This window comes from Pristiophorus japonicus, chromosome 10, assembly GCF_044704955.1.
Source record: "Pristiophorus japonicus isolate sPriJap1 chromosome 10, sPriJap1.hap1, whole genome shotgun sequence".
NCBI lineage: Eukaryota > Metazoa > Chordata > Chondrichthyes > Pristiophoridae > Pristiophorus > Pristiophorus japonicus.
The window spans coordinates 168,689,872-168,706,486 of record NC_091986.1 but is presented as its reverse complement, the minus strand read 5'-3'; the positions used below and the strand labels follow the sequence as shown (position 1 = coordinate 168,706,486).

Genomic DNA, 16,615 nt, shown 5'->3' with positions numbered 1-16,615 from the left:
GTGGGGGGGGGAGGGAGGAGATTGTGGGGGGGGGAGGGAGGAGATTTTGGGGGGGGGAGGGAGGAGATTGTGGGGGGGGGGAGGGAGGAGATTGTGGGGGGGGGAGGGAGGAGATTGTGGGGGGGGGAGGGGAGGAGATTGTGGGGGGGGGAGGGAGGAGATTGTGGGGGGGGGAGGGAGGAGATTGTGGGGGGGGGAGGGAGGAGATTGTGGGGGGGGGAGGGAGGAGATTGTGGGGGGGGGAGGGAGGAGATTGTGGGGGGGGGGGGGGGGGGATGGAGGGAGGGAGGAGATTGTGGGGGGGGGGGGGGCGGGGGAGAGGAGATTGGGGGAGGGAGGCTCAACGGACCGGACCCGGGACTTCAGGCAGGGCCCGTTCCCAGCACCAGATTTACAGGTAGGTGGCGTTGGGTCGGGTCGGTGTCGGGTCCGGTCCGGACGCAGAGGGTCGGGTCCGGTCTGGTCCCGGGGGGCGTAGCGGGAGTCACATCGGTGTCGGGTCCGGTCCGGAGGCGGGGGGCGGGAAGCGGGAGTCGAGTCGGGTCGGGAGGAAGCAGGAGCTGGCCGTGGGAGAAACCTTATTCACGCAGCCCCAGTGAGGCCATTGGGCCAGGGCTAGGGGCTGCATGCTTCGGCCCCTCCCACACAGTTTTGGGCGCCTGGAGCTACTGCACATGCGCGCCCACTGTAGCACGCATGTGCAGAGGTTCAGGCACTGTTTTCAGTGCAGGGACCTGGCTCCGCCCCCTACAGCTCGTGCTGTGCTGCGCCGAGCTGCAAACGACCTGCAGGGAGCTGGAGAATCTGGAAGTTTTTTTAGGCGCACCTTGTGGCGCGAAAAACGGGCGTCCAGGTCGGGACTGCGCCGTTCTAGGCGTGGCCCGAAACTTGGGCCCAATATATTTATAGAACATCTTTGGGTATTCCTTAATTTTATTTGCCAAGAATTTTTCATGCTCTCTCTTAGCATTCCTAATATCCTTTTTAATTTTGCCTCTGACCTTTCTATATTCCTTCAATGATTCTACAGTATTTCGCCATCGGTATATGACATAAGCTTCCCTTTTTTTCCCCTAATCCTCCCTTGTAAGTCCCTAGACATCCAGGGTGCTCTAGAATTGTTATTCCCACCCTTTTTCTTTAACGGCCGTTTGGCTTGAGCCCTCCAGATGCCTCCCACTGTTCAGACACTCATTTACCTCCAAGTAGCTGTTTCCAGTCCACTGTGGTCAAATCACTTCTCAACTTAGCAAAGTTAGCTGTTCCCCAATTTGGGACTTTTATTCCTGATCTATCCTAATCATATCCATAACTAGCTTGAATCTGACTGAATTATGGTCACTGGCACCCACTAATGCCCCTTCCACCTGCCCAGCTCCATTCCCCAAACTAAATCCAAAACCGCCCCTTCTCGTGTTGAACTTGTTACATACGGACTAAAAAGTTCTCTTAAATGCATTTTAAGAATTCCGCACTCTCTATACCCTTCACACTATATTTGTCCCAATTAATATTAAGATAGTTAAGATACTATTACTGCCCTATGGTTTTTGGACTTCACAGAAATTTGTCTACATATTTGCTTTTCTTTCTCCCTCCCACTGTTTGGGGGTCTATAATACACGCCCAGCAGTGTGATCGCTCCAAGTGTCGACCGGAGCTCTTAGCTCATCCGCCTTATTCGTTATACTCCTTTCATTAAAATATATACCATTTAGCACCGGAAGACCTCCTTGATTACTACTTACTAACCCTCGTTTCCTCCGTCTTACAGATTCACTTTCTACATTCTTGCTATCCAATTTCAGCTTTACTTCCTTCCCTATTGAATTTGATCTCGGGTTCCCACCCCCCTGCCAAGCTAGTTTAAACTCTCCCCAACAGCACTAGCAAAACTCCCAGTGAGGATATTGGTCCTGGCACTGTTGAGGTGCAACCCGTCTGGTTTGTACAGGTCCCATCTCCCGCAGAAGCGGTCCCAATGCCTCAGGAATTTAAAGCCCTCCCTCCTACACCAACTCTCCAGCCTCTCTATCCTTCTATTCTTGTACTCATCAGCACGTGGCACCAGTAGTAACCCAGAGACTACCTTTGAGGTCCTACCTTTTTAATTTTCCTCCTGGCTCCCTAAATTCTGCCTGCAGGACCTCAGCCCGCTTTCTACCTAGGTCATTGGTCCGGATATGGACTGCGACCTCGAGCTGTTTACCCTCTCCCCCCAGAATGCCCTGCGTCTGCTCGGTGATATCCCTGACCCTGGCACCAGAGAGGCACCATACCATCCTGGAGTCATGTCTACGGCCACAGAAACGGCTCTCTGTTCTCCTAACTATTAAATCCCCTACCACTACGGCTCTTTTATTCTTTGTCTCTCCCCCCTGTGCAGCTGAGCCACCCATGGTGCCTTGAACTTGGCTCTGGTTGCACTCCCCAGAGGCACCATTGCCTTCACCGGTACTCAAAAGAGAATGGAAAGCGAGATGGACTCAGGGTGGGACTCCTGCACTACCTGCTTAGCGTTCTTCATCCGTCTAAATCTATGATCGCATAGCCAGATATTCCTGAAGGTCCCAGGTTTACTCCTTAGCCAATCTTGGGCTAGGGCAGTATGAAAGTACAATTAACTTCAGTATTACCACACCAGAAAAAGGGATACATTAGTTGCAGTAACCACTAACTTATCCAGTATAGTTCATTTCCTTCACTCTTCCTCTTCAGGCAAATAGCCCGGCACTGTTGAAGCGTTCAAAGTACAACCACAAAAGTTACTGGAGAAGTCCCATGGCACCACATTACAATGTGAATTGGTACCTTCAAGAGTGCTTAATGAGGGAATAATGGGCAAGAGGGGCAAATCCCAGATCGGCCAAGTGCTAGACTGGTGCTGGGTAGAAAGAGTTTATGGACTAAAAATTCGGCAAAAATTTTGGCGAAAAACGGTGAACCGGGAAAGTCTTGTGCAGTGGTTTTTAAATACCACTGGGGAGAAGACCGCCGGCGTGCAAGACTCAAAATAGCACTTGCACCAAAAATTTGGCGCACAATGCACCCGTAGTTAGAGCGAAAAAAATACCCGGAGAAAACCTGCGTTGCAGCCCTTGGAACAGTGGTAGGTATGAAGGACCTGTGAAAAAGGCAAGTTACAGTTTTTATTTTTAATTCTTTTGCAGTGATTCGATAATTAAGTGTCTTGTGATTTTTTGCATTTGTTTTTGGTGTTTGCCCCCTCCCTAGGCCCAACTCGCAGCGATATTGGCCTCGGAGAAAAGTTGTAGAAAATTCACGGTCTGCGCCACAAATCCTTGTGCAATGCTGATTTTTACCGTTGGGCGAACTGAAGCCCGAATTTTAGGTCTCGTAATGGTAGCAGAGTCATAGCGGTATTTCTGGCAAAAAAAATACCGCTATCACCACCAAAAACTGAATTTTTAGCCCCATGTTTTTTCACTTTTTAGGAACATAGGAACAGGAGTTGGTCATTTAGCCCCCCGAGCCTGTTCGACTATTCAATGAGATCATAGCTGATCTGCGACCCAACTCCATATTTATCCCATATCCCTTAATACTTTTGGTTAACAAAAATCTATCAATCTCAGATTTAAAATTGACAATTGATCCAGCATCGATTGCAGTTTGCAGAAGAGTGTTCCAAACACGTTTTTTCTAAATTTTACTCCTGAAAGGTCTGGCTCTAATTTTTAGACTATGACTCCCTGTCCTATCTGTTCCCCTTAATATCTTGAAAGCTTTGATCAAATCACCCCATAACAATCTAAATTCCAGGAAATACAACCCTAACTTGTGTAATCTCTCCTCATAACTTAACCCTTGGATTCCAGGTATCATTTTAGTAAACCTATGTTGCATTTCCTCCAAGTCCAATATATCCATCCTAAGGTGTGGTGCCCAGAACAGCTCACAGTACTCCAGGTATGGTCTAACCAGGGCTTTGTATAACTGCAGAACAACTTCTACCCCCTTGTATTCTAGTCCTCTAGATATAAAGGCTAGCATTCCATTTGCCTTTGATTATTTTCTGTACCTGTTCATGACATTTCAATGATCCATGTATCTGGACTCCCAAGTCTCTTTAGGCTTCTGTTTTTAGCTTTTCACCATTTAGAAAGTACCCTGCTCTATTCTTTTTTGGTCCAAAGTGGATGACCTCACATTTGCCTACATTGAAATCCATTTGCCACATTTTTGCCTATTCACTTAATCTATCAATATCCCGTGGTAATTTTATGCTTTAATCTCCACTGCCTACAATGCCATCTATCTTTTTGTCATCTGCAAATTTGGATCTGTGGCTTTCATTTCATCATCTAAGTTGTTAGTAGATCACTGCAGGACATTACTAGTCACATCCTGCCAATTTGAATACCTGCCCATTATCCCTACTTTCTGTCTCTTGAGGCTCAGCCAATTTCCTAATCGGTCAATAATTTGCCTTCAATTCCATGGACCTCAATCTTAATTAAGTCTCTTACGTGGGATTTTATCAAATGCCTTCTGGAAGTCCATATAAATAACATCCATAGATATTCCCCTGTCCACTACTTTCAAAAAATAGAATCAGGTTTTATTTTACATACAAGTAACTATGCTAGTTATCAGTAAATTACATAGAAAACACACTTTGTTTAATACTGTATTTGCTAGAATGAATTACCCAATGCACATCTCAGTTTTGGTTGAAGCAGCTGGAAGAGCTTCTCCCGGGCATTGTTCAGTATTAATTCTATCTGTGCAAGCATTTTGGGGGGAATCATCCACAAACCATTACCTGCAAATACAAGAATAGTTCAATGAGCCTCCAGAAAGAAAAAGTCCTCAAAACAGGTGGCAATCAAAGGATCTAAAATTAGTGGAATTTTTGCTTCTGTATCAGTGAGAACAAATTGAAGTGGAACTTAATTTAAAACAAAATATGCAGCATGTCACAGGGAATCATCAACATTAACATGTCTGTACAGTGTAGTCTGGCTTCATTTTTTCATCCTTACACATGCACAGATCTGCTGTGGAGATGATTGGGGCGAGTTTTAGAACAATAAGGGCAGTACATAATGTATCATTAGATCTGTCGATTTAGTGCAACTGATTCAGCCAAGTTCAGTTAGATTATATGGTACTTTTACCTGTGTTTTGGAGATAGAATTCAACAATTTTCTGTGAAATGAGTGCCCTTGATTTTATATTCCTTCAGCCATTTAATTAACTTTATCTCCTTCCTTAATGCTCAGAAAAAAACTAAAGCATAACAGGTAAGATGCTTGCAGTTGTAGGTAGGTTTGGGTGATGTGCCACATCAGTGGATAGGAATTGGTGGATCCGGAATTCAAGCAGCGCTTGAGGGCTGTGGGGGTGATGTTGAGGTTGATCAGATGAAGTTGCCAGAACTGGCAGTAGTGTGATCAGGCATTATACTTTTCAGTATGGAAGAGGGGGGGGGGGAAATGAGTGCTGGGATAAGTTAGCAATGTAGGATGGTGAAGCATGCAAATGCTGTCGGTGGAGGTTTGTGGCGGTGTTGCAGTGCGGTACAAGAGGGAGGACTCAAAAATGTTGAAGTATCATGGGGGAGGGGTTGCTGGTACGGGATAGTACCAAGAGAGGGCTTCGGTTATCAGGAAGCACTGGTTAGGTTGCAGTGAATACAGGCCTGGAAGAAGCAGGGGAATGTGTTTGTGGAATATATAAGCATTGGATGAAGTGATTGCTAGGATCTGAGTATTGAGAATGGGGGTCTGTAGGTCAGGAAATATGTCCCAGGTCTGGGATACTGTGTCCTGTGGGATCTGTTAAGAGGTAAAAAAGGGGATTAACGGCATATGAAAGTAGAGTCGAGAGTGTAGATTGCGACTTTATGCAATCGTGTAAGATGGGCGATAGTGAATCGGCAGCTTGTTTTACATATCTCCTGATTCTTATTTCCATTCAAAATCTGCCCCAGGATTGCCAGAAGGACTCTGCCTCGTGAGAGAGGAGTAGTTTGAGTACCAGGTGCAAGAGATGCCTGGGTCTAGGGTTGTGGAATCATGGAAGGTTCAGGAGGGGTACTTTGTAAGTTTGGTAGTGGGGAGCTGGGCCATGAAAGTAGTCCTGTGTATTGAGAGCACTGGGTGTCAGGATCTGAGCAACAGAGGAAGTGATGGGGTTTGGGAGGGAGGTACAAGTGCTGAAGGGATGGTTCTGGGATGCTGGAGTACTGGGGAGGGCTTAAATCAGAGGAGTGCAAAGATTAGGCAAAGGGATCTCCGGGAGACTGAATGAAGAGGACCTAATTCCATTTTGGGGGATGGAGGAGGCAGCAATTCTGGGAAAGAAGAGAAGTGGGGGGGGGGGGGGGGGGGGGAAAAAGAGGAATTTACTACCTTTGGAGGTACCGTTTTTCAATTTAGCACCTTAAAACTCTTCGCAAGATTTCAAAAGTAAAACCAACTTAGTCAATCATTGATTCCAACATGGACCATGACTTTTGGCTGCTTTTCCTTTTATTCACCTTCAACTTGGCACCAGAGAAACTATAAAATATTTGTAAGTCTTGATCATGGTTGTAAAAAAGCACTGGTCACTGACTATAGAATCTATGAGCCTTTCAGTGCACCCGCCCCCTCAAGCCGGCAATCAGTGTAATCAGGGAAATCAGTGAAAGTCAAAAATGGAGGCTTTTCTGCAGTAATATCGCTGCTAAATACCCCATTAAAAGTCAAGTCTTGATAGATTAGGTACAACTGGGGTTTTAACAGCTAAACAAACATTATGGCCCTAAAAAATGAATTTTAATTTTGTGGAGTGTCAAATTTTATACATTATAGAAAAAACAATTTAAGAAACTTAAATTTTTTTTTAAGGTTTGTTCACATTTATTTCAGGTTTACCTTTTCCTCATGCTAGAGCCCCAATCTTTGTTTTGCTCTAACAGTTTTAAAAAGTCAGAATAAAAGCAGCTTGGTTCACTTCCTGGTTCCTGGACTGAGAATTCTGTATTGCGATTGACTGCTTACAGCTTACTGACTTCACAGCAAAGCGCACTAGAAACTCCCAGTATCCTGCACTGATTTCAATTGAACGCCGAAAAGGCCAAACTACAGAGATCGCGAGATCTTTGTGGGCAGCTTTCTTCGAGGCCAGTGGAGAACGTCTTTGCTTTGCTGCTGACCACAAATACGGGCCTATAACTACTGTATCTATTGAGCAGTTTAAGTGACTCAGGGATCCCTGCTGCCGGCTCCAATCTGCAGTCCAGATCAAATTTACCTTAAGGGTCCTCTTAAGCCCGTCCAACGCATTTCCCAGCCCAATTAGAGGAAGCAGGTCTGGTGACATCATTCATGATGCGTCATCAGCCGGTTTCCTTAAAGGGACCATGGACAACCTTCTTTTGACATCCATGCCATCAGTGTTCTACAGCATGGAAGTGCTGCAAACACTGATAATCACTGCACAGAGATGCAGGCTGTACCCAGGTTCGCCCATGACTCCTCCATATGCTCACAGAGGGAGTCAGAGCACGCAAGGAGGTGCTCTTCCCTTCCAATGGGCAGAAGAGACCGCCCCTGGAGACCAAAACAGGCTGGTTGCACATTGCACAGGAGGGCACAAGCAGGGTTGTGGTCAGAAGGACCTGGGTGCAGTGGCGCAAACATTTCAATTATATTAGATCATGAAACGTCAGTGCAAAGCAACACTCAACCTCATCCTACTGTGCCTCTCATCACATTCCCATCACTCTGCCTTCCCTACTACACCAACTTACCGTGTACTTTTACCTAGCTCTCTCTATCACATCCCCATCTCACTAGCCACCCCTCATTCACCCTCATGCAATCATGCCAACTAACAACACACAAGGGTAGACACATGGGTGTTTTATCCAATGTTTATGTAAAGTTTCTACTAATGGGCTATCAAACATTGAAATCTTTATTATCAACACTTTTCGGTCTTGCACAGATTTGTGTGAACCTTTGGAAGTGGCTTAGTGAGTTGCAGTGAATGGTGTGACATAACAGTACCTCCCTCAATAGTGATGTGTGAAAAGAATGGCTTGGTCATTGTAGGGATGCTTTATGGTGCTGGTGTGGGATGATGTCAACCTGACACCTCATGTGGCAGCCAGGGTGTACAGCGTCAAGTGAAGTAAATCTGGTCATGGCGAGGCCATCCCTTGGTTCCCAGGCAGCAATGTGGTTGGGTGCTGACGCCCTCTGTCCTGTGATTACGGAGAAGGTTGGTGCTGCTGGTGTTGAGGCTCATCGTGGTCCAATTCGGAGGACCAAGATGAGACAGTATAAACGGCACCCATATTGGCAGGTGAAATACAGATGACAGAAGCGAACTGTCAATGGTGAGAGAGATAATGAGGTGAGGCTGGATGGAAACTTGTGGAAAGACTTGCAGCATGCTGAATCTGTTGTGGAAATGCAGTGAGGAACAGCTTGTGGCTGAGGAAAGTGATCTCTGTCAGGTGGGAGCTGTCAAGTAATAAGCTGGAGCAATGGCCACTGAACTCCCGCCTCAGGTTGACAGACGTGGTATGCAAACAGTGTGGTTCCCATGGCCATGAAGTTGAAGTTAAAAAGTAAGGTAAAAAAAAGCCTGTTAAGGACCTGGTTAAGTACATTATAATGAGTTTAATTGGGTCCATGACACACTGTTTAAAAAAAACATTCCCACCTGACCCATGACCGATCCCGCCTGCTGACACCCCAGAAAGTTCCGGCCTATGAATCGAGAGTGTCCCACATAATCACACTACATATACATCACAAGGGTTCTCTATTCTGCGATCATTCCAACTTAAACATGGATAGTGCAAACTGCCACTCGTACCAAATTCCTGCAAGATCCACACTCTCCCTTTACACTTTATAGCTGCATTACTTAGTTGCCTAGTCTCTCATGCATTACATAAGAATTTTTAAAAATTTAAAACTAAAATTCTAGTCCTGGCCCTGAGTGCATCATGTCAAATATTGTCAGAATCATTTTTTGGATTGGAATTGGGCAATACTTCCTCCCTGAATTGCACACCTTTGTCGTTCACCAAAAATATATATATATTTTTTTAATTTGGTATTTGTAGGGAAAGGATGGTAATTTTAGTGAGCGGGGAAAAAAAATCACTAACCTGCCCTTGCCTTTCACTGACTCCTTACACAAATCTAGTAATGAGCTGGCACAGACACAATGGGCTAAATGGCTACCTTTTGTTCTGCAAATTTCTATGGTTTTATAGCGTTAGATTAAAAAATCCCAAGATTTATCTCCTCAAATCCTGTCCAACTCAGGAAATATAATTTGCCCACCCACACCAGCTCAAAGTGACTTCTTATGCAAGTGAACATTTATAGTAATCCACATTTATACAGGGCTTTATGTTCCACAGCAAATTAAACAAATCTATTTTTGCAGAAAGGATTGGGAAAACTAGAGAACACTTTTGATAATAATGCAATGGAACTCTAAGTCCACCTGAACATGCATTTGGGACAAATTCAAAATACTGCGGATGCTGAAAATCTGACATAAAAACAAAATGCTGGGAATACTCAGCAAGTCAGGCAGCATATTGGGACTATGGTTTAACATCGTATTTGAAAGATAGCACTTCCAACAATGCAGCAATCTCAGAACAGCACGGAAGTGTTAACCTAGATTATGTACCAAAGCCCCAAAGGGGGCTTTAACACACAATATTCTAACGCAAGACAAGAGCGCTTCATCTTTGTCATCACTTTCCCAAAGACAAAATTCTAAAAAAAACATTTATGAAAATGTACTTTGATAGAAAAATATATCTACAGTTCTATTATACTTAGTTTGTATTCTCAATAGTGTAAGTGACAAAGAATTCTAAGTTTTGTTCAAAATATACCTCTTCTCCCCTCCCCAAAAGGGATGGTCAAGAAGAATTAGGCTTTGCTTGTCATGGGACATAGATAGTGAATGTTTTTTTTTGAATAGTATTATTTTCAAAGCAGGTGGTGACAAGTAAACAGCAACGTAAGATATTGCCTAACATTTAAGGAAATCACAACTGTTCATGTACAAGTAACATAGGACACCAGATATCAGTTCCTACCTTTTCTATGACTTTGGCAGTTCGATACTTGTGCACATGCCTGATCATATTCTGTGCATAGTTTCTTAACTGGAGATTCCATTTCTGTTCCAAGATTAAGTACGACTTTTCTGATTGCTTTCAAGTGAACCAAAGCTGTTAATATGCAGTCTAGCCAGCAGAGAGCATACGTGTTCTTCCACTGAAGAAATAACTGTTCAATATACGATCCCTCATTTGGGACTTCCAATCTAGTCTGACCAGAATTTTCAGATTCAGTTGGGGGCTCCTTTCTCTTGCCACATAATTGACCAGGGACCACAATAATTGGCTTGTCTGGGACAGCCAGGCCATTCGTATCGCTAGAATTAACGGACTTATGATTGCTTCCATTTTTTGAGCAAGGGACAAAATTGTCAATTCTATTTAAGCTATTTTCTAATGGCTGAAATGTAGCTTCCTGGGTTGCACCACTGAAACTATCCCAAGTATCTTTATTATCATTACAATTAAAAGTTTTTTGTCGTTTTATAGTCTGTTTGCACAGCGGAACCAGTGAACCTGATCCAAATGTGTTCTTCGCAGCATAAACTGACGATTGTGGACTCGGCAAGGTAGGTGAAATGAGGATCTCACTCAACGGTTTACATCCCAAAGGAAAGACACACTAAAAAAAGATTAAAGCATTCTTAGTTAAAATCAGAAATTTAATGAATGACTCAACAAATGCAAATAACTGGCTTTGTGTCTAATCTGATACCTAAAAATCTGGCCATGTATAAATTTGTCAGATCAGTCAGCATATTACAATTGTATAGTTGGAAAAACAAGATAATTTTTTTTTTTTTTTAAAACTGCATATCAATGCCAGAGTAAATCATACAAGGGACATGTGAACTCTGTTGTTAGTGTAGATTTAATAAATAACTAATACTGTCTAATAGTGTTGAATAACCACTGAATTTAACAAGTTGACTAATTAACCTTAAATATGGCTAACAGCATTCTAGCAGCTCAATAGTATGGAAAACATTCTAGCCGGATTCCTAAAATTCAAACTAAAAATTTCCAGTACCTGTGGACTTTCACAAAGAAGAATGGATTCCTCTAAGCTTATACAGTATCTGCGTAAAGCTTGCTTTTTTCCTTTTGTTGCACAGACAGGACAGTATTCCTGTAGACTGAGTGAGATGTTTTCAGAAAACTGCGCAGAGAAAAAAATGGGAGCAAGAGAAAAGTTAACAGTTTTGTTTACAATTTTTAGCGTTTAAAAAAAAAAATCTAAATGTTAAAACTGTTCCATGCCATTCATCTGTTCATGACCAGCTAAGAACTTAAACCCATTTTATATAGTATTTTCATCCTCAGACAACTAAAGTGGAAATGCACACTTAAGAGTTTAAGTTGGACAAATATGAAAAAGTATTGTTTATGCTAAGTTTACTTTCATATTCTACTTTTCATTTGAAAGTAAAACTCAGTGTCCTCAGGAGCATTTTTCAACAACTACTCCATACTTAGAGGATTACCATGGTAACCATGTTTTCACTTCAGACAAATCTTTCGCCATAGCACTTTGTGCAAGATTTCCGTGTCACTTTGAGTGAGTTTAGAATGTTCCACATTTCTTGACCTTTTTCAGAAAAGACAATAGATTCAAAATAATTTGAAAATATAATTAAAATTTAGAACTTTGCTCAGTTTAGAGAGGAATAAACAGTTTTACTGACTTTTCCCAAATACCCCACCATGTGGATGGAAGACACATTTATATCACTGTCTGGATCACTCAGTGGCAAACCAGTCTGGGTCTTCTGTTTGTCCGCCATGCTGAGCCATAGGCTAACCTTTACCATCTCACCGGTGATTTGAAGCACACCATCAGGAACTTCTCAGATAATGCTGTTAAAATAAAAGTTGAAAATATCATTAGAGGATATACAAAACCTTTAAAATATTTTCCTAGATTGTAAATAACTAGTAATTAAAACTTTAAGCACCCGCAGTTAATATACTGAAAATATATACACACGCGAAGCACGAATTCAAAGTGACATTTTGGTTTATGTTTTAAATGACAATTCCAGAGCAATCAAAGCCACAGTTAACTACTAATCTACTAGCAGCTCACCAGAATTTTAAGTCAAGACTGATCCCATTGCCATCTTAAGGACAGCTATAGCCAAGTTTTAGTTCACTCAATAACATGATCCAACCCAAGTACCTCCCCAAGAAGCTTTACAAAAGGCTACTAAAATAAATAGCTACAATGCAACTTGCTTCTACCAAAGATTATTCCCAAGATTTCTTTAGAACTACTGCTTCATCCCAAAGACAAACTACAATAATTTGTACTAGTCTGCGTAAGCCTGATGAGTTGATTGACCAAAGAGTTGTTGGGATGGTGGGGTGGGTTAGAAAGAGAAGAGAGAACTAAAATCATCCAAGATTGTTATGCAGTGAATCCTAATGACATGGACACTAGATGAGAATAGGATTATTTTGTAATCAAACCGCCTGACAACACTTGCTGTCTGAGCTCACATACAAGGAATGGCCTCTTCAGTGATGTACCAGAGGACTGCTGGCACCTATTTAACGGTCCTTCTGGATGGAAGTAGAAAATTGGGGTGTGAGGGAAGAGAGACAGAGAAAGAGAAAAATGAATAAATTTGTAACAATGGCTTCTTTGGTTTATTGGAATGTATTAGGAAGCAAACTCTTGGTTTATATAGAATTACAATTAGGACAAATGTGTCCTTTTGGCAATAAATATTTGTGCTCAATGAAAGGGAAATTCTGTACCCTCAGGTCAAATGCAGAGTAAAATGTCCTTCATTCTGACTTACATAACACCAGTGTGAATTTTACATTTCCCACATCAAGCCTCACTTAAATTTAAAAATCTAATGCAATAAAATAAAAATTTGCAATTTATAATGAAGACCATTGACAGCTTTAAAAATGCCTTTCAAAAATTGAAGCATTTTGCTTCAAGTTTGTTAGACAACATCTTGTGCTGAGGATGCAGTTCTAGAACCATTTAAAAAAAATTATATAAAAATACATTGAGTTCAGTGAATTTAACATGTTACAAAATATTTACACAGCATGATGTAGGGATATCCAAAAGTTTGAATTTGCTATGGCACTCACCTAAATTTTGCATCATACCAATAAGGAATCATTTTACAGCACTATGGAATGTAATGTGAAAATATTTTGAGAAGCCAACACAACAGGGGGAAAGAGAGTTAGGCACATCACCCGCAGGGTGCACTTACAAACCTCCGAAAGCATGGCTACACAAACGTTGAAATAGAAACAAGCAGGTCAATGTTCTTGTAGTAAGAGTTGGAGAATATCAAAACAAAGAAATCACATGTTGGCACACTTGCAAAGCACAACACTTTATACAGGGTGAAACTACAATTCATGGATCAAGCAAATACATACCTGAATTTTTAACAAATATTAACAGCTTTTGGTTCAAGCAAAAGTCAGAAAAGAATGTTCGAATGGACTGACATTAGTAACACGTGCAGATCAGAGTGTTTTACAACTGTAATTACCATCACCAAAATAAGAGTTTTAAAAATCACTCACCTTGTTTAAGAAATGCAATAATCTGCCATCTGTATCCTAATTCCATCCAACTGCAGTCAGAGTAACAAGTAGTTCTCCCACTGTTATGCCAGATATCAAGTAACCACTAATCAACCCAACTTTTTAAAACCATAAATCGGTACACTTTTGAGAAAATAAGGTTTCATACTGTATACAGAAATGCCCAGACAATATACCACAATAATTATATTGCACAAGACTTGCAACTTACCAATCTCCACCATTGTTCACATTTGTCCCCCCTATGATTTGCTGTTATATTGAATAGAAAGTGGTCTATTGATACTCATCCACAGCCAGTTTTTTAATATAAAATGATTTGCTTTATTAGCACTCATTTATTTGCAATTTATTTTAGATGGACTAAAAGGACAAAGGCTGTTGAGCCATTTTATATAAAATATTTTAATTTTTCAAAACAGTTTTACCCTCTTGCCTCAGTGGATGCTTCTTCCACCAATAGGGAGCACAGTCTGAAGCGACAGATTTTGCGACCAATACTAATGGTGTAATAAAATTAATAATAATAAACTTTTATTTATATAGCACCTTTAACAGGACTGGCTGACAAATGTTCTCTTTTAACAAGACTACAAGTGTAACATATAAAAAGATTCAGAGACTTGTAAAATAAAGGTAGATACTGAACCACTGGTAAGTTTTATTCAACCATAAGTTCCACAACGACACTAACCTTTTCCTAAAACCTTGGAAAAATTGGTTGACTGTAGACTGACAAAATATTTCCCCCCTAAATCTTTGTGTTATGATTAACCACTCCAGTTTTACCTGCTTTGCATTTCTAAAGAATGAAGGCATTGGTCTCAAAATGATGTACATTGAGATATACTTCCAAACTTTCTACCCATTTGAACTGGTCGTGAAAAGCAGTCATGATGCTATATGATTGCAGAAAATGTTACATTACCACAGGAATATCAACATAATAACAAATTCCAGTGGGCAAAATACTCCCAAACATGCATATGTGCACTGATAAGACCATGAAAAAGTCAAGTAAAATTTAGCTGCAGCAGGATAAACATGGAAGGGGGAATCCATAACTTATCAGCCCACATCATTGCTATCCAGTGAAGCACGTTGGAAAGTTTCATGTGAAAATCGGCACTAGGCTGAGCTGCGATAATCCCACGAGCAAATAGTCCAGGTTCATACATAAAGGTAAGACATGCAAGATACTGAGGGGGGTGGGGTAAGGAAGAGAAAGAGCGCAGGGAGCTCTTAAGCATCCATGTATGAATCACAAACTTCAGGGCAGAGCAGGTATAGGGAGTAAATCAGTAAGGAGTGACAAATAAATGGCTTGAGGGCTCACACACAAATCGGTGGAATTCCTTAATTTCCATATTTTAGGGAGGAGATAGTGAATAGGAGTTAGAGCCCATCACATGGCCTCTGCGCAGAACCCCAGCCCAAATGCATCATTCCGAGTACTCAACCAGGGAGACGTTAGGGGTGAGAGTTGTGCTGAAAGTGGTCGGTGCCAAGGCGAGGTTTCCCAAAAAGACAAGCGATTGGACAGGTCTGGCAGCACCCCGAGCTCACACACGGCACAGCTGAAACTTCTGCCCGCACGTTAGGGGCCTGCGTGCGTAAGCGGGCGCCGCAAGCTCGGCGTCCCTCGCCCCACAGAAAGGTAAACTCACACTCTCCAGCACCCGAAAGTCCGCAATGCGAGTGTCCGCATGCCCAGAATCGGGGCTCTGAACGCAGACATTAATGATTTTACAGGGGATGGGAAGGGGGGCGGGGACCCGCCGCCCCTCGTGCGAAAACACACATGGAAACTTCGCGCGGAACCGAGCCTAACCTGTGGTGCCGCTGCTGCCGCCTTTCTCTCCGCTCCCGGGGTTCTGCTGTTGCCGCTCGCCTTTCGCGAGCCTCGGCTTCCCACCGCTGCAGCTCCGACGTCTGCCCAACGTCTTCAGTTCTCCACTTCCGGCAGTGGCATTCTGTATCCGGTCCAACTGCAACACATGGGGCGGTCGAACTTTCCGCCCGCGGTTTAATACGTGAAAGAAAAGAAAGACGTGCATTTCAGTAGCGCCCATTCACAACCACCGGACGTTCCAAAGCGCTTTACAGCCAATGAAGTAATCTTTTGAAGTGCAGTCACGGTTGCAATGTAAGAAACGCGGCAGCCAATCCGTGCAAAGCAAACTTCCACAAACAGCAATGTGATAATGACCAGACAATCTGTTTTTGTTATGTTGATTGAGGGATAAATATTGGCCAGGACACCAGGGATAACTCCCCTGCTCTTCTTCAAAATAACGCCAGGATTTCTTTACGTCCACCTGAGAGGACAGGTTTAGCGCGGTTTAATGCCTCATCCAAAACACTGCACCTCCGACAGTGCAACACTCTCAGTCCTGCACTGAAGTGTCAGCCTAGATTATTGTGCTCAAGTCTCGAGTGGGTCTTGAACGCACAATCTTTTGACTCAGAGGTGAGGCTGCTACCAACTAAGCCACGGCTGACACGTGAGATGTTTGAGGCCGTTGGCCACAAAAAAAACCAAAACAAATAAAATAAAGCACGGGAGCGAGTTAGGAAAGCCTCCGTCTCTGTGCTTCTATGAAAAGCCTTGAATTAATGGAGGTTCTCAGAACTATTAAACCCTCATTTTCATCTGGGAGACACTCTTTTTTCAGACCATTGTGCGACACAGAGCAAGCGCAATGTGACCAGCATATTCAACAACAACAACCCCTTGGAAGGAAGACAGGCCTGTCCAAATTAAAAACGTGCATAGTACATTTTTTATACCACAGTTTTATGAGTTTGACCAATTGAAATAGTCAAATATATGTCAACTGTGGCTCAGTGAGTAGCACACTCTCCTCTGAATCAGAAGGTTGTGGATTCAAGTCCCACTCCAGAGACTTGGGCACAAAA

General features: G+C 42.7%; 1 protein-coding gene across 4 annotated transcripts in view; it reads right to left on the bottom strand.

The window, feature by feature from the left end:
• Positions 1 to 15,646, bottom strand: part of uspl1 (ubiquitin specific peptidase like 1) — a 42,459-nt gene extending 26,813 nt beyond the window's left edge. The window contains exons 1-5 of one of the 4 annotated variants that reach the window (XM_070892315.1): positions 15,528 to 15,646; positions 11,800 to 11,971; positions 11,145 to 11,273; positions 10,091 to 10,736; positions 4,673 to 4,786 (exon numbers count right to left, since the gene is read on the bottom strand). In XM_070892315.1, coding sequence (XP_070748416.1) covers positions 4,673 to 4,786; positions 10,091 to 10,736; positions 11,145 to 11,273; positions 11,800 to 11,925 — 1,015 coding nt within the window. In that variant the 5' untranslated portion in view covers positions 11,926 to 11,971; positions 15,528 to 15,646. The other 3 variants (XM_070892316.1, XM_070892318.1, XM_070892317.1) reach the window with 3 other exon arrangements.
• Between the last annotated feature and the right edge of the window lie 969 nt (positions 15,647 to 16,615).